Source organism: Oncorhynchus tshawytscha, linkage group LG29 (genome assembly GCF_018296145.1).
Source record: "Oncorhynchus tshawytscha isolate Ot180627B linkage group LG29, Otsh_v2.0, whole genome shotgun sequence".
Lineage (NCBI taxonomy): Eukaryota > Metazoa > Chordata > Actinopteri > Salmoniformes > Salmonidae > Oncorhynchus > Oncorhynchus tshawytscha.
Genome location: NC_056457.1, coordinates 8,040,683 through 8,065,172, shown reverse-complemented (window position 1 = coordinate 8,065,172; position 24,490 = coordinate 8,040,683). Strand labels below are relative to the sequence as shown.

Below are 24,490 nucleotides of genomic sequence, written 5' to 3'. Positions count from 1 at the left end.
CGACACAAGCGGTTCACAAAATGTTTTGTGTTAGGCTATAAAAATGGATTTTATCAAACAAAAAAACATTCATTGTGTAACAATGAGCATTGGGATTGCAAACAGAGGATGATCGTCAAAGGTAAACAATTTATTTTATTGTAGTTTGTGATTTTGTTACGCCTGTGCTGGTTGAAATAGTTGTTTTTTATGGGGCTCTATCCTCAGATAATCACATCGTATTCTTTCGCAGTAAATCCTTTTTTAAATCTGACAACGCAGTTGGATTAGCAAGATTCTAGGCTTTCGAAACATGTGAGACACTTGTATTTTCATTCATGTTTAATATGACTATTTATGGAGTGATCACCGTATGTTGTCGAATTTCATCCCGCTACCGGGTTCCGTGCGCAGAGAGGTTAAAGACTAGTGTTCCATTTATTAAAGTGGCCAGTGATTTCAAGTCTATGTATATAGGCAGCAGCCTCTGTGCTAGTGATGGCTATTTAACAGTCTGATGGCCTTGAGATAGAAGCTGTTTTTCAGTCTCTCGGTCCCAGCTTTGATGCACCTGTACTGATCTCACCTTCTGGATGATAGCAGGGTGAACAGACAGTGGCTTGGGTGGTTGATGTTCTTGATGATCATTTTGGCCTTCAAGTGACATCGGGTGCTGTAGGTGTCCTGGAGGGCATGTCAGAGCATAAACCAAGCCATGAGGTCGATGGAATTGTCCATACAGCTCCGAGGCACAGATCTGGGGAAGGGTACCAAAATAATTCTGCAACATTGAAGGTCTCCAAGAACACAGTGGCCTCCATCATTCTTAAATGGAAGAAGTTTGGAACCATCAAGACTGAACAATCAGTGGAAAAGGGCCTTGGTCAGGGAGGTGACCATGAACAAGATGATCACTCTGACAGAGCTCCCGAGTTCCTCTGTGGAGATGGGAGATCCTTCCAGAAGAACAAGCATCTCTGCAGCACTCTACCAATCAGGTCTTTATGGTAGAGTGCTCCTCAGTAAAAGGCACATGACAGCCCACTTGGAGTTTGCCAAAAGGCACCTAAAGGACTCAGACCATGAGAAACAAGATTCTCTGGTCTGATGAAACCAATATTGAACTCTTTAGCCTGAATGCCAAGTGTCACATCTGGAGGAAACCTGACACCATCCTGGTGACAGCATCATGCTGTAGGGATGTTTTTCAGGGGCAGGGAATGGGAGACCAGTCAGTATCGAGGGCGCAAAGTACAGAGAGATTCTTGATGAAAACCTACTCCAGAGCGCTCAGGACCTCAGACTGGGGCGAAGGTTCACCCTCCAACAGGACAAAGACCCTAAGCACACAGCCAAGACAACACAGGAGACACTCCGGGGAAAAGTCTCCAGCCAGAGCCCAGACTTGAACCCGATCTAACATCTCTGGAGAGACCTGAAAATAGCTGTGCTAATCGCAGCCAAATGTGCTTCAGCAAAGTACTTAGTAAAGGGTCTGAATACTTATTTAAATGTTATATTTCTATTTTTTATTCTTAATAAATTTGCAAAATGTCATAAAATCCTGTTTTTGCTTTGTCATTAGGGGGTATTGTGGGTAAATTGAAGAGGGGAAAAAACTATTTAATCGATTTTAGAATAATGCTGTAATGTAACAAAATGTGAATAAAGTCAAGAGGTCTGAATACTTTCCTGAGACACTGTATATTTTATGTTGTTACATGTCTTTATTTGGGCAAAGGGTATAACCTCAGAAGCATATACTTGTTTTGAATCACTACCCCCAAAAAACTAGCACCAAAACATTGCTGCAACATCATCGAAAGCTGTTTGTTTCCAAAATGACATCAGCCAAGAGCTGAAACTTGTGCTGAAATGGTGGAATTGTGTTTATCGGAATTACCATTGCTGTGTCATCAGCTGATGATTCCTCCAATCGAGAGCCGTTTCACTTTCCTAATGACTTGATTTAGAGAGACACTAAAACAGTTGGAAATAGAAAGGAGAAGAGCGCTGCTGAAATCCATTAGGATTTTTATACGCCTTACTTAGGATTACCAGAAGCTGTAATTGTCATATGATTGGTTTTATTACTGTTTATTGCCATCGTTAGTTAAGAATACTTAAGTGCTCCCACAGCGGGGTGAGGAGGGTACAGATGGGAACGCTCCTAAAAATCTCCCTCGGTGGCTCAGGCTGGAGAGTCCCCCGCCCCAGTTTAATGAATTTGACTTTGGGGAGTGTGCGGATGTGCCGTCCCCTCCCGGTCTCCTTCCCCCTCCCTGTCTCCTCCCCAGGCCAGGGGGGTTCATGGTGATTGGTGTGGCGGAGAGCGGCCCCTGACCCTAACCCTGAGCCCGTGCTAGCCCAGCCTTAATTAGCTGCCGTAAATGTCCAAGGATTCATTAGCGGAGAAATAGCTCTGTCAGAAGAAGCCATTTAAAAAAGATGATGGAGAGCCTTTTTTCCAGAATGATCGTTCCCATAATGACACTTTCTCAATAAGCAACGATAGTTTAATACAGTAATTGTCCGAAAAATTGGGTCGTTACCGCAGAGCCCCCCAGAACCATTTAACCGGGCTGGTACAGGCGCTGAACCCCACACGCCACACTCCTAATCTTTAAATAGCCTGACAAATTAATTGCTGTAGAGCGGCGGGACGTTAGAAACAGAGAGGATGTTTCCTGTGGATTCTGATGGAAAACGTCAGTGGTTGCGCTCCAAATGGCACCCTATTCCCTATATAGTGCACTACTTTTGACCAGGGACCCTAGGGAAACACATAGGGCCCTGTTCAAAAGTAGTGCACTATATAGGGAATAGCGTTCCATTTGGGACGCAGACAGTGTCTTGGCCTTGATGATGTGGGTGGAGATGAGGTGACCTGGCCTCATCACTAGAAAGCATAATTTGAAAAGTGCCAGATAGACAACATGAAAGTGACCATTCGCTGCTCTTGCTCAGTACCCAATCCAAAAGGCTACCAGTGGGGAAGTATCTCCTTCAAACATCGACAGCCTATTTTTAATTTATATCCACGCGGAATTAGCTAAACACTTAACGTCACGTCCTATCACATTTATTCCCTGATGTCGCTCGACATTTACGGCTTAATTAGAATTGCCCGGGATATGATGATCATCATCGGTGACATCAGATGATCCATGTCTTTCTGTCTGGTTGGGCCGAGACGATACCAGTAACGCGATACTCGTTAGTATCGTGGCAAGGAAACGAAACACGAAGCTGATTTGAACTTCTTTAGGAAAACAAAACCGTCCGGAAACAAACATCGTTACGTTGTCGTCTAGAGTCACACGTGTTTATTTTCCCAAGCTATAGCAACACAATAATTGACATGCGTTTGGTCTGCTTCGTGGTTTCATTTTTGCCATGGACAAAATATCACAAGGAAAAAATATATATCACAATGCTGGTATCGCACTGTTGGTCTTCAATTATCCTTATGTACCTCTGTTCAGCTTGTTGTATTTCAGTCTGTCTTTCTGTAACTGAATGATTCTGTCATTCTTTGGGGTGCCCGTACACACTTAGGTTCTACAACTAAAACAATGGTTGTAATACAACAGATATTTTTGATAACAGCAAGTATGTCGGCATAAAAGTGTCCACAACTGTTGTAATTATTTTTGTCAAGAAACACTCTTGTTATATAAGAAGTGTTGTGCCAAATGTGTTGTTCGTCAATTGGATAAACTGAATGTATCGTGAGCTTTCGTGGCACAGATAGAACAATGAGACCGTTGTTTCACCGGATGTATGAATCTAAAACATCTGGTTAGCATTTCCACTCGCCACCAAAAATGGTGATGAGAGGAGGCCCAGTGGCCGGCGGTGGGAGATGGTGGAGCGAGATGGATTTTGGCCGACATTCTGCTAATTCTGTAATGGATGAAACATTTGATCTCAATACAGTTTTCTGTTCCCCAAACTAGAACCTTGTTATGAACAGCCGGTACTAAGTTTTGTAGACGTATCCCTTTGCCAAAGTTTCTAAACTGCATGTTGTTTAGGAATACAAGGGTGAATTGAGTTATTGCACACGTGCACTTCAACGAGTAGGCGTTCCCTAACGGAAATATGCAAATACATGCTAGAACACTCTAATTGAATCTCGCTAGCTTGTGCTTGACTCTGCTCAACTCCTTGTTCTGCCTTCTATAATTAATTTGCTCCCATTGGAAACGATAGGCCGCGGCCTATCTTAGGTTATTCATAAAAACGTTGTCCGTGACCCTCTGAATCTCTTGTTTGACATAGTTCTCCCCACTGTGTTTCCAGGAGCTGTACCCAGCCTTCTGCATCCATAACGGGGGGAACGACCTGGAGCGCCTGCCCACGGCCTCCACCTGCATGAACCTGCTCAAGCTGCCCGAGTTCTGTGACCAGCACCTGATGAGGAACAAGTTGCTTTACGCCATCGAGTCCTCCGCAGGCTTCGAGCTCAGTTGAGGGGGGTGTCTGGCTATGACTCCCTGAAAACCACTGACTCAATGGACATGTATGGGCCAGAGAAGACTGTCAGTTCGGAGAGCGTGAAACAAAGACTTAGGGGAAAGATGCATTGGTATCTCTCTGACTGGATGGAAAACAAACAGGGGTGAAAGGATTGTCTCCCAAATCGGATGAGGAAGAGGGGGACGAGGGAAGAATGGAGGGGAAGGGAAAAGTGCAGTCATTTTTTTTTTTTTTTAATATAACTTAAATGTGTATTAAAAATCTACAAAACATAAAAAAGAGCAACAACAATAGAATCTCGACTTCTTTGTGCAAAAGTAAACGAACAGACGAGATCTACTGTGACTGTCCATGGCGATACATTTGACCCTTAAGCACAGCGAGTTGTGAAATTATCAACAGAAATAAACATCAACAACAACGGAGTGTTCACCAAAGATTGACCCGTGCTGTGCTGTTGGAAAATGGGTAGAAGAGAGGCACAGGAAATAAGAGGACAGAGGTGGGAGATGGGGTGACATACAGGACTGCAACACTCCTAACACCCCTGTGTCAAGGGTTTTAAGAGCGTCTAATAGCGCCTGTTCCAAATGGTGCCCTATTCCCTATATCGTTCACTACTTTTGACCTGATCCCTATGGGCCCTGGTCAAAAGTAGTGCACTATTACGGGAATAGGGTGCCATTAGGAACATTTTCAACTATAGGTCATGTTTTGTGATTACTGTAATGGTTATTATCGTTTTCAGAACATAAAAATGCTAATGGTTTGGGCAGGCTACTGTGTTGGTTTTTCAAGGCAAAGACTAGTATTGTTGATAAGAGATTGGACAAAACTATTGATTATGATGATCATGGAATATTTGTTAATATGTATATGTGTTTACACCACTCTTGTACAATTCCTTCACTCATTATTTGTACAGGCTGCTTTTCTCTGTTTCTTTTTCCTCTTGTGTTTCGAATGAAGGCCTGGTGTTCTCACACACAGATTAAAGTGAACAATCTATTCTACAGTACTTGCCCTGGCTGTAATGCGTATCCACCAGAGCATGTGAGCAGAGTTGAGCGGTTGGAAAATCCCGCACATCGTTCCAGCACTCCATGTCCTTTCCTGCAGTTCCACTAGAACCTATCCGCGCTCAAAGGGGGGAAAACTGCCACTCCAAATTCACTCCATTCATGTAAATGACCATTTAACCAGCACCCATCTGTTTTTGTGACTGCCTGGACCTACCGTTTTGTTTGAAGTATTTAAACCAAGCCATATGGATTTGAATGAAAATGCAAAGGTGAATGTAAGAAGCGAACGTCATTTCAAATAGACTACATGTCATATTAAACAGCATATAAACACTCTAAATTAGAATCAGGAGCCAGACAGAGCCTAAGAAGGAACAAAAATGTATGAATTATTTCAAGGCTATAGCCTACAAAAAAAATACATTGTGAAGCATTTGCGAGTGAGACACAATAGGCTGGTATGGACATTAAGTGCTTAAAGCATTTAAACAACATATCGTTGTATGAAACCATTATAGTCTATAAAATGAGCATATAGGCTGTGACTTAGATTTAAATACAAATTAAATGAGAAAAAAAAACTTAATTAGTGCCTTTTTGAATTCCTTTTTAGATACACGAGTTTGGCCAGTCTGTGGCTTCAGGCTCATGCGATGGTGTCTGGGGAGCAGGTCAGCAGCGGAGAGTATCCTCTCCACACTTACAGAGCCACTGGGGATGTTAAACACCCTTTTGACAACACTTACAGGCTGGGCAGAGATGCAGAGGTTTTTTTTCTTCTTTCTTTCTTTCTTTCTTTCTTTCTTTCTTTCTATAAATAGGCCTAAATGTTTTTAGCCAAAATACCCCAATCGTAACGGAAAGCTCAATGAACGTGGGAATATGTCCGCTGTAGGGCCAAAATCAATTATGGCCTATAGTGTAGATAATAGAATGAAAATGAACTAAACGTTTAAGAGATCGAATGTTTAGTTTATAAATGCTTTGCTACAAATCTACCTATCTCTTTCCTTTTTCTTTTTAGCATGTGCACGTAGTAAAAGTACGCCATCATGCTTTTGGGATACGTATCTTTTCAGATTCCACAATGATTCACCTCACTACCTCGCTTGCTCTTGGTCCTTATCTTTGCAAGTCACCCCGATTTAGCACCTGTGTGTTTTAGCAGTTTCTTTATGAAAATATTTAGCGAACTCCATGACAGTAGCTAAAGCAAGGGGCTATAGCAACATACAAGTAGATTACAAATGCATGCCGGGGCGGGCATGCCCTGAGCTCATGAAGTGAGCGCCACTGGAGCGAAGTTGGAGTGGGTGATGAGCCCTAGGCGCCAGCCTTTGGGAATCTTGCTCCACGCTCCAGTCAAATAAGGTACATTCCGCTCACACACTCTGATATCCACCTTATGGAGCAACAACTGTGATTTTGTCTGAAATGTCACCCTATTCCCTATATAGTGTACTACTTTTGACCAGAGCCCTATAGGCCCTGGTCGAAAGTTGTGCACTACCTAAGGAATAGGGTGCCATTTACTACTGAGAATGTCAAGTTGATAAGACTCGTGAAACCTGACTATCCATGTATCAAAAGAGTGGTGAAAAGTGTCTGAATATGATTAAATACGATTTTTATTTTTATTGAAGTGTATTTTTTGTTGCCGGGTAATTTAGAGTAAAGGACCCGGGCATAAAACAAGGTGCTTTGTGGGATATCTCCTCTGGAGTTTTATTGCCCTCTGACATATAATGAAAGAAACATCCAGTTAAGAAACACGGAGCAGAAACTATTCTGGCCTTGAGATGCATTATCGTCCCGGACACAAATTAAGATTGTGGGGCTTTGTCATAAATCTACCCGAGCCCTATGCAGTTGGGCTGAGGGGATTTTTGTATCCCTCTTTGAACCGTTTCCATCCATCCCTCCTTTCCTGGGGATGTATCTTAAATAGCACCATATTCCCTATATAGTGCTCTACTTTTGACCCATAGAGCTCTGATAGTAGTGCCATTTGGGACGTAGCCATGGAATAGCCAAGCAGTCTCCCCTGGTCCCGAACAGAAATCCCATGTATCCTACAGGCCAGGGGGGACCTCAAAGCGGTAATTGGGTCTTAAAAAGCTGACTTGTCGAGCTGAAATTAGGGATTCATCTCAATTACGTAAAGATTTATTTAAGCCTATTACCTTTGTGATGGATTACAACTGACAAACTTAATGCTAGTGGCCATGAATCATTTCATATTGCAAGATATACTTAAGATTACTCAAACCCCTTTAAAAGGGTAATTTAAGTTTTTGAAGTAGTTCCTTTTATGCAAAAATCATTCATTTAAGAAGGGATGTTATTCACCAAAAGGCCTTAATTAGAAAATGTAGCCTTAGTTTAGCCAAATGTCTAAACGTGATTGTTAGGTTACAGGTTGAAAGTTTGCGGAATTAAAAATAACAACGTAATGTGTATCTCTATGATCAGGTTACTCCATAATTTAAATCTATGACGAACAAAAACGTAAACGCAACATGCAACAATTTCAAAGATTTTACTGAGTTCATATAAGGCAGTCAGTAAATTGAAATAAATTCAGCAGGCCCTAATTTATGGATTTCACATGACTGGGAATAAAGATCTGAATAAAAAGTGTTGGTCACATACCTTTAAAAAAAAAGGTAGGGGTGTGGATCAGAAAACCGGTCAGAATATGGTGTGACCAGCATTTGCCGCATGCAGTGCAGCACATCTCCTTTGCAGAGTTGATCAGGCTGTTGATTGTGGCCTGTGGAATGTTGTCCCACTCCTCTTCAATGGCTGTGTGAACTTGCTGGATATTGGCAGGAACTGGAACACGCTGTTGTACACATTGATCCAGAGCATCCCAAACATGCTCAGTGGCTGACATGTCTGGTGAGTATGCGGGCCATGGAAGAACTGGGACATTTTCAGCTTCCAGGAATTGTGAACAGAACCTTGCGTTATGGGGCCGTGCATTATCATGCTGAAACATGAGGTGATGGCGGCGGATGTATGGCACGACGATAGGCCTCAGGATCACGTCACGGTATGTCGCATTCAAATTGCCATTGATAAAATGCAATTGTGTTCATTGTCTGTAGCTTATGCCTGCCCATACCATAACCTCATTGCCACCATGGGGCACTATGTCGACATCAGCAAACCGCTCGCCCACACAATGCCATACACGTGGTCTGCGGTTGTGAGGCCAGTTGGATATACTGCCTAATTCTCTAAAATGATATTGAAGGGGGCTCATGGTAGAGAAATTAACATTACATTATCTGGCAACCGCTCTAGTGGACATTACCCCAGTCAGCATGCCAAATGCACACTCCCTCAAAACATGAAACATCTGTGGCATTGTGTTGTGTGACAAAACTGCAGATTTTAGAGTGGCCTTTTATTGTCCCCAGCACAAGTTGCACCTGTATAATGATAATTCTGTTTAATCAGCTTCTTGATATGCCACACCTGTCCGGTGGCTGGATTATCTTGGCAAAGCTGAAATGCTCACTAACAAATGTGTGCAACAAAAATTGATAGAAATAAGTGTATTAAATATTTCTAGGATATTTTATTTCAGCTCATGGAACATGGACCAACACTTTACATGTTGCGTTTATATTTTTGTTCAGTGTAATATGGAAAACTTGAAGTACTGACATTTCATTGCTTCATGTATCTTCTTTTTTGCTCATTGATAGCTGATTTAAAGTAGTCAAATGTCAAGATAAAATTACATCCCACAACACTGGTTGTGTAGATCTAGCTATATGCCTCCACACCAAATGAATGGAAAAGATAAGCACTGAATAAAACCAGGAGATTAAATGGTACTTATCTTTTCAATTTATTTAAGATGGAAGCATACACAGTACCAGTCAAAAGTTGGACACACCTACTCATTCAAGGGGTTTTCTTTATTTTTACTATTTTCTACATTGTAGAATAATAGGGAAGACACCAAAACTATGAAATAACACACATGGAATTAAGTAGTAACCAAAAAAAGTGTTAAACAAATCCAAATATAATTTATATTTGAGATTCTTCAAAGTAGCCACCCTTTGCCTTGATGACAGCTTTGCACACTCTTGGCATTCTCTCAACCAGCTTCATTAGGTAGTCATCTGTAATGCATTTCAATTAACAGGTGTGCCTTGTTAAAAGTTAATTTGTGGAATTTCGTTCCTTCTTAATGTTTTTGAGCCAATCAGTTGTTTTGTGACAAGGTAGGGGTGGTATACAGATGATAGCCCTATTTTGTAAAAGACCAAGTCCATATTATGGCAAGAACAGCTCAAATAAGCAAATAGGAATGACAGTCAATCCTTACTTTAAGACATGAAGGTCAGTCAATGCAGAACATTTCAAGAACTTTGAAAGTTTCTTCAAGTGCAGTCGCAAAAACCATCAAGCGCAATGTTAAACTGGCTCTCATGAGGACTGTCACAGGAAAGGAAGAACCAGAAGACCCTCTGCTGCAGAGGATACGTTCATTAGAGTTAACTGCACTTCAGGTTGCAGCCCAAATAAATGCTTCACATAGTTCAAGTAACAGACACATCTCAACATCAACTGTTCAGAGGAGACTGCGTGAATCAGGCTTTCATGGTTGAATTGCTGCAAAGAAATCACTACTAAAGGACACCAATAATAAGAAGAGAGTTGCTATGGCCAAGAAACATAAGCAATGAACATTAGACCAGTGGAAATCTGTCATTTGGTTTGATGAGTCCAAATTTGAGATTTTTGATTCCAAACGCTGTGTCTTTGTGAGACGCAGAGTCAGTGAACGGATGAACTCTGCATGTGTGGTTCCCACGATGAAGCATGGAGGAGGTGTGATGGTGTGTGGGTGCTTTGCTGGTGACAGAATTCAAGGCACACTTAACCAGCATGTTTACCACAGCATTCTGCAGCGATAGGCCATCGCATCTGGTTTGTGCTTAGTGGGATTATCATTTGTTTTTCAACAAGACAATGACCCAACACACCTCCAAGCTGTGTAAGGGCTATTTGACCAAGAAGGAGAGTGATGGAGTGCTGCATCAGATGACCTGGCCTCCACAATCACCCGACCTCAACCCAATTGAGGTGGTTTGGGATGAATTGGACCACAGAGTGAAGGAAAAACAGATTCTCAGCATATGTGGGAACTCCTTCAAGACTGTTGGAAAAAGCATTCCACATGAAGCTGGTTGAGAGAATGCCAAGAGTGTGCAAAGCTGTCATCAAGGCAAAGGGTGGCTACTTTGAAGAATATAAAATATAAAATGCATATTGATTTGTTTAACAATTTTTTGGTTATTACATGATTCCATATGTGTTATTTCATAGTTTTGATGTCTTCACTATTATTCTACAATGTAGAAAATAGTAAAAAAAAAAAAAAAAACTTGAATGGGTAGATGTGTCCAAACTTTTGACTGGTACTGTTGCAATATATACACAACCACAACACGTGGGACGTGGTTTCATTTTGACATTATACTACTTTTGTCGTCTGAAAACATCGGACAAACTTTAATTTATGAGTGACATGTCCCTTTGAGCTCAGATCTCTCTCAGGCCAATATTTTTCTCCTCAGCAAAAATGCACATAAATAAAACGCCTCTGGAGGCTTTGTGGTTTATTGAACACGAGCGCCATCGTGTGGGCAATTTATGTACTTGAAGGAAAAGAGATAGTTTACACTGAATTTGACACTGAAAAGAAAAATGAATACAAGTAACTGCAATACAATTATCACTATTTCCTTCTTTTTAAATGCTTAAAAGTAACTCCAATACAATTCACTATTTCTCTCTAATTATAAATAAATAGTGATGTTTTATCAAATTAAAGTTATATCTTATCACTGACAAAGTCACCATATTTGCATAAAAGTTTACCATAATGCTCCGTTTCTGACGTGATGTTGCGTCATGGTTAAGCTAGCCCAGGCACGACTGGGGGAGTGTCACATACCTTGGCTTTGAATGGTGTACATTTCCATTTAACCCACCCACACAAGTTCTTGAGTCACTTCCACGTTTTTACTGTCAGTGGTTTTAAGCAGCTACGATTAGCAGGCCTATATGGTTATTCATTTGTTTAGGCAAATTGTTCCAGGTTTTGATGCTCAAATGTCTATTTAAGCAATTACACGGTTAATATACCACGGCTAAGGGCTGTTCTTAGGCAAGACGCAAAGAGGAGTGCCTGGATTCAGCCCATATACCACAAACCCCCGCGGTGCCTTATTGCTATTATAAACTGGTTACAAACTTAATAAGAACAGCAAAATAAATGTGTTGTCATGCCCGTGGAATATGGTCTGATATACAAAGGCTGTCAGCCAATCAGCATTCAGGGCTCAACCACCCAGTTTATAATATCGTTGCGTCTTGCATTAGAACAGCCCTTGGCCATGGTATATTGGCCATATACCACACCCCCTGGGGCCTTATTGCTTAATAGACAATTGAGCATCAGAACCTATAACAATTTGCCGAAACAAATGAGTAACCATATAGGCTTGATAATCATAACTGCTTAAAACCACTGACAGTATAAACGTGGAAGTGACTCAAGAACTTGTATGGGTTAAATGGAAATTAACAGCCCTTAGCCATGGTATATTGGCAAAACACCACCCTCGGGCCTTATTGCTTAAGAATAACATTATTAAACATAATAGGGCGTTTTCGTACACAGATGAATCTTAGTCCTATAAAACGCAATTTCAAAGGAGATTCTCCATTGAACATGCTTTTTTTCGGCCAAGATTTAAACTGTGTCCGGGAAACCGGTTCATAGACATGCACTAAAGTCCTATAATCTCTCCCTCTCATGAGAAAATATAATATTGTGCCATAAACGTCCACCCTCATTATCTATTGCGCTCCATATTCTGATCCTATTTTCCTTATAGGCCATGTTCACGAAGCTAATTAGATATTGACCGCCACAATGTCCGTAATTAATAGACTATCTATCACTTTCATTGAGACTGCGTCCCTGGCACCTGCAGACGGCCTTGACCGCTTCAGTGTCGTTGTGGGTAATCGTAATCTCGAGCTGGTACAATTACAGTTGAACAGTCGGTGAAATCGAAGCAGGCTTGGCTGCTCCGTTTGGGGTCAGTTTCATAAAAATTCAGGAATAGACTAAATTGAATCATTCTAGATTTACTATTAGGGATATTGTAATTTCAATTGGGTTATTTGTCTATTCACTGGATCAAAATAAGGTTTAGGCTACGCATGACCTTTAGATCTATCCAAATAGCACAGCAATTTTTCAATTCTTGCCCATGTAGTTTAGAAAATTCCATTACTTATTCTATGCCATTGAATGAGATTATAATAACACAATTTGCAGACTACATCAGGCTACGTTTGCTCAGCAGATGGCGTGAATTTGCATGATAGAATTGAACCTTTCCAATACTTTCGCATTCCTTCATACACTTCTAGCATTGAAACGCAAACCGGTGTTGAGCAATAACCCTTCGAACAAATTGGCAATTTCCAGAACATTAACAAATTCCAGCGTCACCATTCACAACGGTTCCCAACCCCCCTCTATCTAATGCAGGAAGTGACAGTTGTTCACATGTGCGCAGAGCGCATCAATTGCACAGCTCCTATTGGCATACGGGTGTTTTACAGTCACGAGACTATCCATGTATATATGACATCTGAGAAAGCGTTGCTCTGTTCAAACACTGATGAGGTACCACAAGTAGAATATCCGGAGACGCACAGTTTCCAACTATAGACGGATCGCTAAAAACAAAACCTAGTTCATTGGAATTCACATAGGTCAGTAAACGAAGGCACGGACAAATCTCTTCAGCTGGGGTGGAAGGTGAGCGCATTTTTTCTCAAATATTTGGACGTTAATGTAGTCGCTGGTGATGGTTAATTTGGGTTCTCAGGGGGGGGGGCGAGGTCAACTCACGACCTCGGTGATCTTCAGGTCGGGAAAGTCGAGCTCTAGAAAGATACCAGAGATCGGATTTTGAAATCTGAGTTGGATGACCATTAAAAAAAAAAAAATCTCAGTCGGATCTCGTGTTTTTTTCGAGTTCCAATTTGCCTTGAACGCAGTAATTGTGTCAGTGTTAAAATCCGCTGTAAGCGTCTCGCTCCTGTCAGCGTCGCGAGCCCACGTATACCAGTGTTTCCAATTCCGGTCCTCGAGTACCCCAAACAGCACACATTTCTGTTGTCTCAGACAAAAACACCTGATTCAACAAGTCATTGGCTTGATGACAAGTACATTCAGGTGTCCTTGTCAGGGGCCACACAAAAAATATGTCCTTGGGGTACCCGAGGACTGGAGTTGGGAGCCGCTGTCACTTGACTATATTCTGTTGCAGCTGCGTATTTGAAGCCCTTCAGTCAGCTCAAACGAACTTCATCATAGGTATAGAATATTGTTTCAATGCGTGTCATATCAGTTATTGCTTTTGATCTATGTATAGGTAGGTACCTAGCCCTTGATAATGAATCTGTGCCATTACATTACACATACGAGTCATTGGACGAAGGCGTCTTCAGTAAGGGGGAGTTTTGTTAAGAGCCCTGATAACAGCATCACGCAGTTCATCGACGCACAATTGGCCCAGCGTCGTCCGGGTAAGGGTAGGGTTTGGCCGGGGTAGGCGTCATTGTCAAATAATAGTTTTTGTTCTTAACTAACTTGCCTAGTTAAAGTTTAAATACATAAATATTGGTTTGGAAGCATAAAGACCTTATCTTTCATATCAATGAGGAATAAAAGGTTAAATTGATACACACCTTTTGTAGGGTTAGTGTTCCCTTATGGCCATTCCATGTTACAGTGCGTGTTTAGCATAACAGAAATAAGACAGAGGGACCACCAGTGCTAGTTAGCTACTTAGCATGTCAACAGAAGGCCGCCAGAAACCTGTTGTCACTGAAAAATAATATCAGCTGAAAACTCTGAAGCCGGTTAAAACACTCTACAGTGTATATTTTGCATTTGCGACATTATTTGAATGTAATATGAAAGTAAAGGGCCTCATGTTTCTAGAACCGCATCGCAATTGAGAAATCAATTCACGTTTAGATGGAGTATTTAGCTCCCAGAGACAGTCTCCCTCTGAAAATAACACAAGGATCTTGGACCTTAAGGAGTAATGGTAGGCTCCTTAAGAGTACATCTTGGGCTAATAGGTACCATGCATTTATGCTGAAGGACAGGGCAATGTTTCCCTAACTTAGTTCAATGTTTTCAACCAGACAGTTCCTATGGTATTTGTTTTTGTCAGTGCAGCATTGGCATTAGTAGTATACAATATGCTAATGGCACACCTTTGCTATAACCTTTCAAGGAGATAGTTTAGACTTATTATCAAATCTAGAATGACAAAAACACTACAATATTTACAGTTGAAGTCAGAAGGTTACAGACACCTTAGCCAAAAACATTTAAACTCAGTTTTTCACAATTCCTGACATTTAATCATAGTAAAAATGCCCTGTCTTAGGTGAGTTAGGATCACCACTTCATTTTAAGAATGTGAAATGTCAGAATAATAGCAGAGAGAATGATTTATTTCAGTTTTTATTTCTTTCATCACATTCCCAGTGGGTCAGAAGTTTACATGCTACCAAATACTAATTGAGTGTATTGCCTTTTAAATTGTTTAACTTGGGTCAAACATTTAGGGGAGCCTTCTACAAGCTTCCCACAATAAGTTGGTGCATTTTGATCCATTCCTCCTGACACAGCTGGTGTTACTGAGTAAGGTTTGTAGGCCTCCTTGCTCGCACACGCTTTTTGAGTTCTGCTCACAGAGGTCAGGGCTTTGTGATGGCCACTCTAATACTTTGACTTTGTTGTCCTTAAGCCATTTTGCAACAACTTTGGAAGTATCCTTGGGGTCATTGTCCATTTGGAAGACCCATTTGCGACCAAGCTTTAACTTCCTGACTGTTGTCTTGAGATGTTGCTTCAATATATTCACATAATTTTCCTTCTCGTGATGCCATCTATTTTGTGAAGTGCATCAGTTCCTCCTGCAGCTAAGCAGCCCCACAACATGATGGTGCCATGCTCGTTCTTCACATTTGGGATGGTGTTCTTCGGCTTGCAAGCCTCCCCCTTTTTCCTCCAAACATAACGATGGTCATTATGGCCAAACGGTTCTATTTTTGTTTCATCAGACTAGAGGACATTTCTCCAAAAAGTATGATCTTGTCCCCATGTGCAGTTGCAAACCGTAGTCTGGCTTTTTTTATGGCGGTTTTGGAGCAGTGGCTTCTTCCTTGCTGAGCAGCCTTTCAGGTTATGTAGATATAGGACTCGTTTTACTGTGGATAAAGATACTTTTGTACCTGTTTCCTCCAGCATCTTCACAAGGTCCTTTGCTGTTGTTCTGGGATTGATTTGCACTTTTTCACCAAAGTACGTTCATCTCTGTGGCTTCTTCCTCGCTGAACGGCCTTTCAGGTTATGTCAATATAGGACTTGTTTTACTGTGGATATAGATACAGTAGGGCAAAAAAGTATTTAGTCAGCCACCAATTGTGCAAGTTCTCCCACTTAAAAAGATGAGGCCTGTAATTTTCATCATAGGTACACTTCAACTATGACTGACAAAATGAGGGGGGAAAAATCCAGAAAATCACATTGTAGGATTTTTAATGAATTTATTTGCAAATTATGGTGGAAAATAAGTATTTGGTCTATAACAAAAGTTTATCTCAATACTTTGTTATATACCCTTTGTTGGCAATGACAGAGGTGAAGACTTACAGAAAACAATTGACAAGGTTTTCACACACTTGCTGGTATTTTGGCCCATTCCTCCATGCAGATCTCCTCTAGAGCAGTGACGTTTTGGGGCTGTTGCTGGGCAACACGGACTTTCAACTCCCTCCAAAGATTTTCTATGGGGTTGAGATCTGGAGACTGGCTAGGCCACTCCAGGACCTTGAAATGCTTCTTTACGAAGCCACTCCTTCGTTGCCCGGGCGGTGTGTTTGGGATCATTGTCATGCTGAAAGACCCAGCCACGTTTAATCTTCAATGCCCTTGCTGATGGAAGGAGGTTTTCACTCAATCTCATGATACATGGCCCCATTCATTCTTTCCTTTACACGGATCAGTCGTCCTGGTCCCTTTGCAGAAAAACAGCCCCAAAGCATGATGTTTCCACCCCCATGCTTCACAGTAGGTATGGTGTTCTTTGGATGCAACACAGCATTCTTTGTCCTCCAAACACGACGAGTTGAGTTTTTACTAGCAAACTTCAGACGGGCCTGGACATGTACTGGCTTAAGCAGGGGGACACGTCTGGCACTGCTGGATTTGAGTCCCTGGCGGCGTAGTGTGTTACTGATGGTAGGCTTTGTTACTTTGGTCCCAGCTCTCTGCAGGTCATTCACTAGGTCCCCCCGTGTGGTTCTGGGATTTTTGCTCACCGTTCTTGTGATCATTTTGACCCCACGTGGTGAGATCTTGCGTGGAGCCCCAGATCGAGGGAGATTATCAGTGGTCTTGTATGTCTTCCATTTCCTAATAATTGCTCCCACAGTTGATTTCTTCAAACCAAGCTGCTTACCTATTGCAGATTCAGTCTTCCCAGCCTGGTGCAGGTCTACAATTTTGTTTCTGGTGTCCTTTGACAGCTCTTTGGTTTTGGCCATAGTGGAGTTTGGAGTGTGACTGTTTGAGGTTGTGGACAGGTGTCTTTTATACTGATAACAAGTTCAAACAGGTGCCATTAATACAGGTAACGAGTGGAGGACAGAGGAGCCTCTTAAAGAAGAAGTTACAGGTCTGTGAGAGCCAGAAATCTTGCTCGTTTGTAGGTGACCAAATACTTATTTTCCACCATAATTTGCAAATAAATTCATAAAAAATCCTACAATGTGATTTTCTGGATTTTTTCCCCTCATTTTGTCTGTCATAGTTGAAATGTACCTATGATGAAAATTACAGGCCTCGTCTTTTTAAGTGGAAGAACTCGCACAATTGGTGGCTGACTAAATACTTTTTTGCCCCACTGTACGTTTGTACCTGTTTCCTCCAGCATCTTCACAAGGTCCTTTGCTGTTGTTCTGGGATTGATTTGCACTTTTCGCACCAAAGCACGTTCATTTGTAGGAGACGGAACACATCTCCTTCCTGAGCGGTAGGACGGCTGCGTGGTCCCATGATGTTTATACTTGCGTACTATTGATTGTACAGATGAACGTGGCACCTTCAGGTGTTAGGAAATTGCTCCCAAGGATGAACCAGACTTGTGATGGTCTACAAAAAAAATAAATCCGAGGTCTTGGCTGATTTCTTTTGATTTTCCCATGATGTCCAGCAAAGAGGCACTGAGTTTGAAGGTAGGCCTTGAAATACAACCACAGGTACACCTCCAATAGGCTGATTGACATCATTTGAGTCAATCAGAAGCTTCTAAAGCCATGACATAATTTTCTGTCATTTTCCAAGCTGTTAAAAGGCACAGCCAACTTAGTGTATGTAAACTTTTGACCCACTGGAATTGTGATACAGTGAAATAATCTGTTCTTAAACAATTGTTTGAAAAATTACTTGTGTCATGCACAAGGTAGATGTCCTAACTGACTTGCCAAAACTATAGTGTGTTAACAAGAAATTTGTTGAGTGGTTGAAAAACAAGTTTTAATGACTCCGACTCCAGTCTACGTAAACTTCCCACTTCAACTGTATCAATTGCCATTCTTTGCCATTAAGCATATTCCAAAACAATTAAGCATAAAGTATTTCACTGTAAGTAATGAGGCATAGGTGATGCTTTCTTCATAAAGAGAGCACAGTAACTATTAATTATGTCATTGAATTACCACCTCAACTGCCACAAGATAGGGCCAACTCTGTCTAGCAGAGGACAGGAGTCCATTAAGATGCCTGAATTCCAGTGGGCTCACAATGACTTTACAGCATGGTGCCACTAATCTGGGGATTGAATGCACATTGTGTTGTTCCCTATGTCACAGAAACCACGTTCTCACTAGATGCCAGTTATGAAAACGAGTTAAATTTCATGTAGCCTACATACGGAAGTTATGCATGAATTAACTTGAATGTCTGATACAGTTTGTAGTTCTATGCATCCCCCTAACAACTCGACCCGATTCTTACCATCAGACAAATGTGAATCTAAAACAAGTTCGCTAGCCTTTTCCCCGTGCGTTTTACACAGGTAGGCAAAGAGTTCTTAGGAAGAGTTAATGATAGTACTTCTCCCTAATTCTAGTGGCTGTCTCATTTCCCCCTTATCCCTGGCTGTAACTTTTTCACTAGTTGGCAAAGAAGTGAGTCATATTTTAGAACCTGCCCTGGGCGATAGGAACCTCTGTTAGTCAGTAGAAGTAGGCTACTCTATCTTTCCTTTACACAGGCATTATTGATGAGGTTTGACTTCTTCATACTGGCCCGTACACACTCGGGTTGCGTAACACATTTGACACAATGGGTATGATACAAGTGATATTCTTGTGACGCAACAGAGTTTGTCTGCACCAAAATATTGTCTCCACAAGAGCTGTGTAAACATTTTTGTTCAGACAAATGCTCAGATCACAACAGTTTTGTCAAATGCGTTCTACATCAGTTGTACAATATGGGGGCGTTAATACTATGGACTCTAGATAGTAGTCTGTAGTTGATCCAGTCAAATAGATTTATAAGTGTACAATAGTTATAAACTGCCTGGAAAAGTTGTGAGGCGCATACCATCATTAGACATGAGATATTATGCTGGCCCCATGGGTATATTTCCAAACTCAAACAATTTTTTTGTCTGATTTTACCACAGTTGGATTTGGCAATTGAATCAAACTGTCTGGGAATATTTAACATCTTGGCACCCTTGTGTGCTCACTTGTTTTTCTCGTTTTCATGAATCCCCAAGAAAGATCTTTTAATTGCTTTCATCAAATATTGTATTCAGAAGCTTTTCACCTTGTAATGTATTTTGGCACAGCACTACAGTATAATGCTTAACAAACTGAAAATGTTTGTTTTAGTCTCGGCAACCCAGGATCAAATCTCGCAAGATTGGGCCAAATCGGCTAATCGGCCAAAATTGTGATTCGCCAGAAATAATGAATGACTCAAAAAAAAAAACAGTCTACCGGTAAGAAATGTTTCTCATCCATATTGCTCAGCCTACCAACAGATGTAACCTAACATTTGAATGTTTTGTCTTTCATGAGAGACTAGCCTAACAAACTGAACGTGTTTTGTGTGAACTTCGTCTGCTTGGCTTACACTGAGAACAAACGTCTTCAGTGTGCGTCTCTCTTCACTTCTAACCGGGTAGGCTCTGGGGCTAGGTACCTTGTCTGCGTCTGTTCACACTAATAACCCCCCTCAACCTAACCTCTGTTCCTCAGCTGTCACTCACACAACTCAGTTACCCTAGCAACCAGCTGAAATGAGAATGCAAGAGTACATTTCCTGCACTATTTGCATGTGCCTTTAAAGTGGAACATACAGCGGTTTAGCAACATGAAATCTTGTTAAAATCTGTTCATATACTTTTTCAGCTTGTAGTTTGCTATCAAAATTAACTGTTAAACGATGGGGAATAGTAGCCTGTTCGCCCCTTCTGCAGTTTGCCTGCCAACCTGGTCTTGGAGAATTTCGTATTATTCTGTATGTAAATCATACTCCATTTAGTATGATATGTTACGTTTCGTATTGTATGGACATCAACAAATTAATACATCATTCATTTCATATATGTTAACAATTATAATTTGTATTTGTTACAAATTTGAAAAATATACAATATGTTACCAACCACCCTAGGCCTTAAGTAACTGATTGAACATTTGTTGTGGAAATTCAACACCAGGGACACCTGAGGTCAATATTAAATAAATCGTCCTTTATTATCAGTGTGCTGGAGAGGTTCCAGCCAACTCAATGCACCATGTACACATGTCGGTCAGGAGCTCCCCCGGGGCAGTCCCATTAGTTCTCTTATATACTGCTTACACGGACAAGTTATATTTGCATGATTTACATGATTTAATTATTCATCATTAATACATCATTAACTTTAGTTCCTGCATGTGACTGACCAATACCTCACGAGGCTTCTTCGCTCCAAAGCTGGGACCTTGAAAATGAGATGCCTTTTGGTTCTCAAAACGATATTCTGGGTGAAATTGCTTATAGTGAGGATTCCTCCCAGGCACATTCAATCAGTCATTTGCATGAACACAGACATGGTTATTAGAAAAGCACAAACATTTTCCATCACATTCCCTCTTATCACTCATTCTGATAATTATCATGACATTTTATTAATTTGGTTATTACTTAAACTATCAAACTAGTAAACAATCCACGCATAAAACCACAGACACTTTCAAACCCTTCATTCTGGGTTGTACAATCCAATTTGTAAAACCATGGCTTAAGACCTTTGCTTCAAACAGTTACACATGTTTCATTACACAATTTCATTTATGGATTCTGGCAATGACATTTCAGCCGTAGCTTTTGTCACGAGTGGCATGTTGATGACGGATCGGTATCTCAATGCATTTTTTGTCTAAATTACTATACATTTTGCAGTGTGCAGACCTCCACAATCAACCTGATACCACAAATGAACTATTTTAAACAAGCCTATATCAATTATGGACACGGTTGACCACCCCCTCCCTCCCGGCACTTGTTCTTCTGCCACCTCTTTATTTTCTTCAGATAATGATAGTGTTAGAATTAAATATTATTGGAGGTAATGTATTTGTATTGTTTTAATGAGTATTTGTATAGTGGCTGTGTAAATGCCCTTACCTGCCCAGGGGCTACGGGTGCAAATTAGCTTTTGGCTAACTGCGGGAAATTTACAGTTGAAGTTGGAAGTTTACATACACTTAGGTTGGAGTCATTAACTCGTTTTTGAACCACTCCACACATTTCTGGTTAAAAAACTATAGTTTTGGCAAGTCGGTTAGGACATCTACTTTGTGCATGACACAAGTCATTTTTCCAACAGTTGTTTACAGATTATTTAACTTATTATTCACTATCACAATTCCAGTGGGTCAGAAGTTTACATACACTAAGTTGACTGTGCCTTTTAAACAGCTTGGAAAATTCCAGAAAATTGTCATGGCTTTAGAAGCTTCTGATAGGCTAATTGACATCATTTGAGTCAATTGGAGGTGTACCTGGGGATATATTTCAAACTCGGTGGCTCTTTGCTTGACATCATGGGAAAATCAAAATAAATCAGCTAAGACTTCAGAAAAAAATGTAGACCTCCACAAGTCTGGTTCATCCTTGTGAGCAATTTCCAAATGCTTGAAGGTACCATGTGTACGATTGTTTGTACAGATGAACAAGTATAAACACCATGGGACCACGCAACCGTCATACCGCTCAGGAAGGAGACGTGTTCGGTCTCCTAGGGATGAACGTACTTTGGTGCGAAAAGTGCAAATCAATCCCAGAACAACAGCAAAGGACCTTGTGAAGATGCTGGAGGAAATAGGTACAAAAGTATCTATATCCACAGTAAAACAAGTCCTATATTGACATAACTGAAAGGCCACTCGGCAGGGAGGAAGCCACTGCTCTAAAACTGCTATTAAAAAGCAAGACTACGGTTTGCAACTGCACATGGGGACAAAGATCGTACTTTTAGGAGAAATGTCCTCTGGTCTGATGAAATCAAATTAGAACTGTTTGGCCATAATGACCATAACTATGTTTGGAGGAAAAAGGGGGAGGCTTGCAAGTCAAAGAACACCATCCCAACCATGAAGCACGGGGATGGCAGCATCATGTTGTGGGGGTGCTTTGCTGCAGGTGGGACTGATGCACTTCACAAAATAGATAATTTTCCTACCATGATGCTATGTGGATATATTGAAGCAATATCTGAAGACATCAGTCAGGAAGTAAAAGCTTGGCTACCCAAAACGTTTGACCCAAGTTAAGCAATTTTAAAGGCAATACACTCAATTAGTATTTGGTAGCATATAAACTTCTGACCCACTGGGAATGTGATATAGCTGTGATAAAGCTGAAATGTATAATTATCTCTCCTATTATCATGACATTTCACATTCTTAAAATAAAGTGGTGAGCCTAAGACAGGGAATTTTTAATAGGATTAAATGTCAGGAATTGTGAAACTGGACTGTACATTGATGTTGCATTATTGATGTTGCATTGTCCCCAATAAATAAATAAATAAATTAACAACCTCTTTCTATGTTCATGCAAGTGACAATGTGTATGGGAGGAATCCTCACTATTAGTATCTGCAATTTGGCAGTACACCCAGAACATTGTTTAGAGAACGGAAGGTGATATCTCAGTTTCAAGGTCTCTGCTCGGAGAGAAGAAGCCTCGTGAGGTATTGGTCGGTCACATGCATGAACCAAACGTTAGTGATATATTAATTGTGAATAATGAATAAGAAAAATCATGCAAATATGACCTGTCTGTGTAAGCAGTATATAGATCTAACTGGACTAACCTGAGGGAGCTCACTTCAGACCGGTACTTTATGCAACTAAGTTTGACCTCTCCAGCTTGCTGTTAATAAGGAATGATTAATTTCAATATTAACTTTGCGTGTCCCTGTGTTGAATTTCCATGACATAACCATCTGTCTTATGTAACCATACCAAACGTAACATATTTGGGTGTCCCGGATTACTATGTTACGTCTAGTCTGAGACCAGGCTGTGCCTGCCAATGCATTATTGTCCGAATTCACGTTTTGACAACTGAATGGGAACTTGCCTGCCTGCCCGCCCATTTGATCGACGCCAAATGCATTTGACCGACAACTAGGAGAAGGGGATACCTGGTCAGTTGCACAACTGAAATCTGTCTTCCGCATTTAACCCAAACTCTCTGAATCAAAACTAAGAGATATGCTAACTGTAACAGTGGTTCAGCATAGCTAGCTAGCTAGCAAAGAGATTCACATTTCTTGCTTGTTCACCAAATTACACCTGCATACGGTATCTAACTAGTCACACACACAAAAACGGTATGGCGGGACAAAGTCGGCCACTCGTCCAATGACAACATCCTCCCAGCAGCTAGCTACAGCTAGCTAGCTAACGTTAGGCTCCGTGTATTTAGCTTGCTACATAAATTCAAACTGAAACCGTGCATCCCGAATGGGTGGAGGAACCAAGCAATGTTCCAGGTCAGCGGCGATTTTACAACATTATAGCAATATTTCTTTAACTACCAAGACATGTGTTTGTGAATTATATTAATCATGCATTGAACTGCATCTATCTATTCTGCCAACAATTCCTTGCTCTACATCAGCGGTTCCCAAACTAAGGGTTGCGACCCCATGTGAGGTCACCTGACGTAAAAATGGTGTCGCGGGAGAATTGACAAAATACTGAACAATGTATACCTTTTATTTGCATACATGCATACAGTCAAAAGTTTGGAAACACCTTCTCATTCAAGGGTTTCTTTATTTTTATTATTTTCTGTAGAATAATAGTGAAGACTTCAACTATGAAATAACACATGGAATCATGTAGTAACCAAAAAAGTGTTAAACAAATCAAAATACATTTTATATTAGAGATTCTTCAAAGTAGCCACCGTTTGCTTTGACAGCTTTGCACACCAATTTCACGAGGTAGTCACCTGGAATGCATTTAAATTAACAGGTGTGCCTTAAGTTCATTTGTGGAATTTCTTTCCTTTAATGTGTTTGAGCCAATCAGTTGTTGTGACATGGTAGGGGTGGTATACAGAAAATATCCCTATTTTGAAAAAGACCAAGTCCATATTATGTCAAGAACAGCTCAAATGAGCAAAGAAAAATTAGTCCATTACTTTCAGACATGAAGGTCAGTCAATCTGGAACATTTCAAGAACTTTGAAAGTTTCTTAAAGTGCAGTCACAAAAGACATCAAGCTCTATGATGCAACTGGCTCTCATGAGGACCGCCATAGGAAAGGAACACCCAGAGTTATCTCCGCTGCA

The 24,490-nt window shown here is 40.9% G+C and overlaps 2 protein-coding genes across 7 annotated transcripts in view; both read left to right on the top strand.

The window, feature by feature from the left end:
- Nucleotides 1-5,476, top strand: part of ube3c (ubiquitin protein ligase E3C) — a 47,781-nt gene extending 42,305 nt beyond the window's left edge. The window contains exon 24 of the mRNA XM_024393110.2: nucleotides 4,285-5,476. Coding sequence (XP_024248878.2) covers nucleotides 4,285-4,455 — 171 coding nt within the window. The 3' untranslated portion in view covers nucleotides 4,456-5,476. The remainder of the gene's footprint in view (nucleotides 1-4,284) is intronic.
- A 7,640-nt stretch (nucleotides 5,477-13,116) lies between these two features.
- Nucleotides 13,117-24,490, top strand: part of dnajb6b (DnaJ heat shock protein family (Hsp40) member B6b) — a 47,348-nt gene continuing 35,974 nt past the window's right edge. Inside the window, exons 1-2 of one of the 6 annotated variants that reach the window (XM_042308929.1) lie at nucleotides 13,117-13,350; nucleotides 19,521-19,630. In XM_042308929.1, coding sequence (XP_042164863.1) covers nucleotides 19,603-19,630 — 28 coding nt within the window. In that variant the 5' untranslated portion in view covers nucleotides 13,117-13,350; nucleotides 19,521-19,602. Of the gene's footprint in view, nucleotides 13,351-19,520; nucleotides 19,631-24,490 lie in introns of those variants that run through there. The other 5 variants (XM_042308930.1, XM_042308928.1, XM_042308932.1 and 2 more) reach the window with 5 other exon arrangements.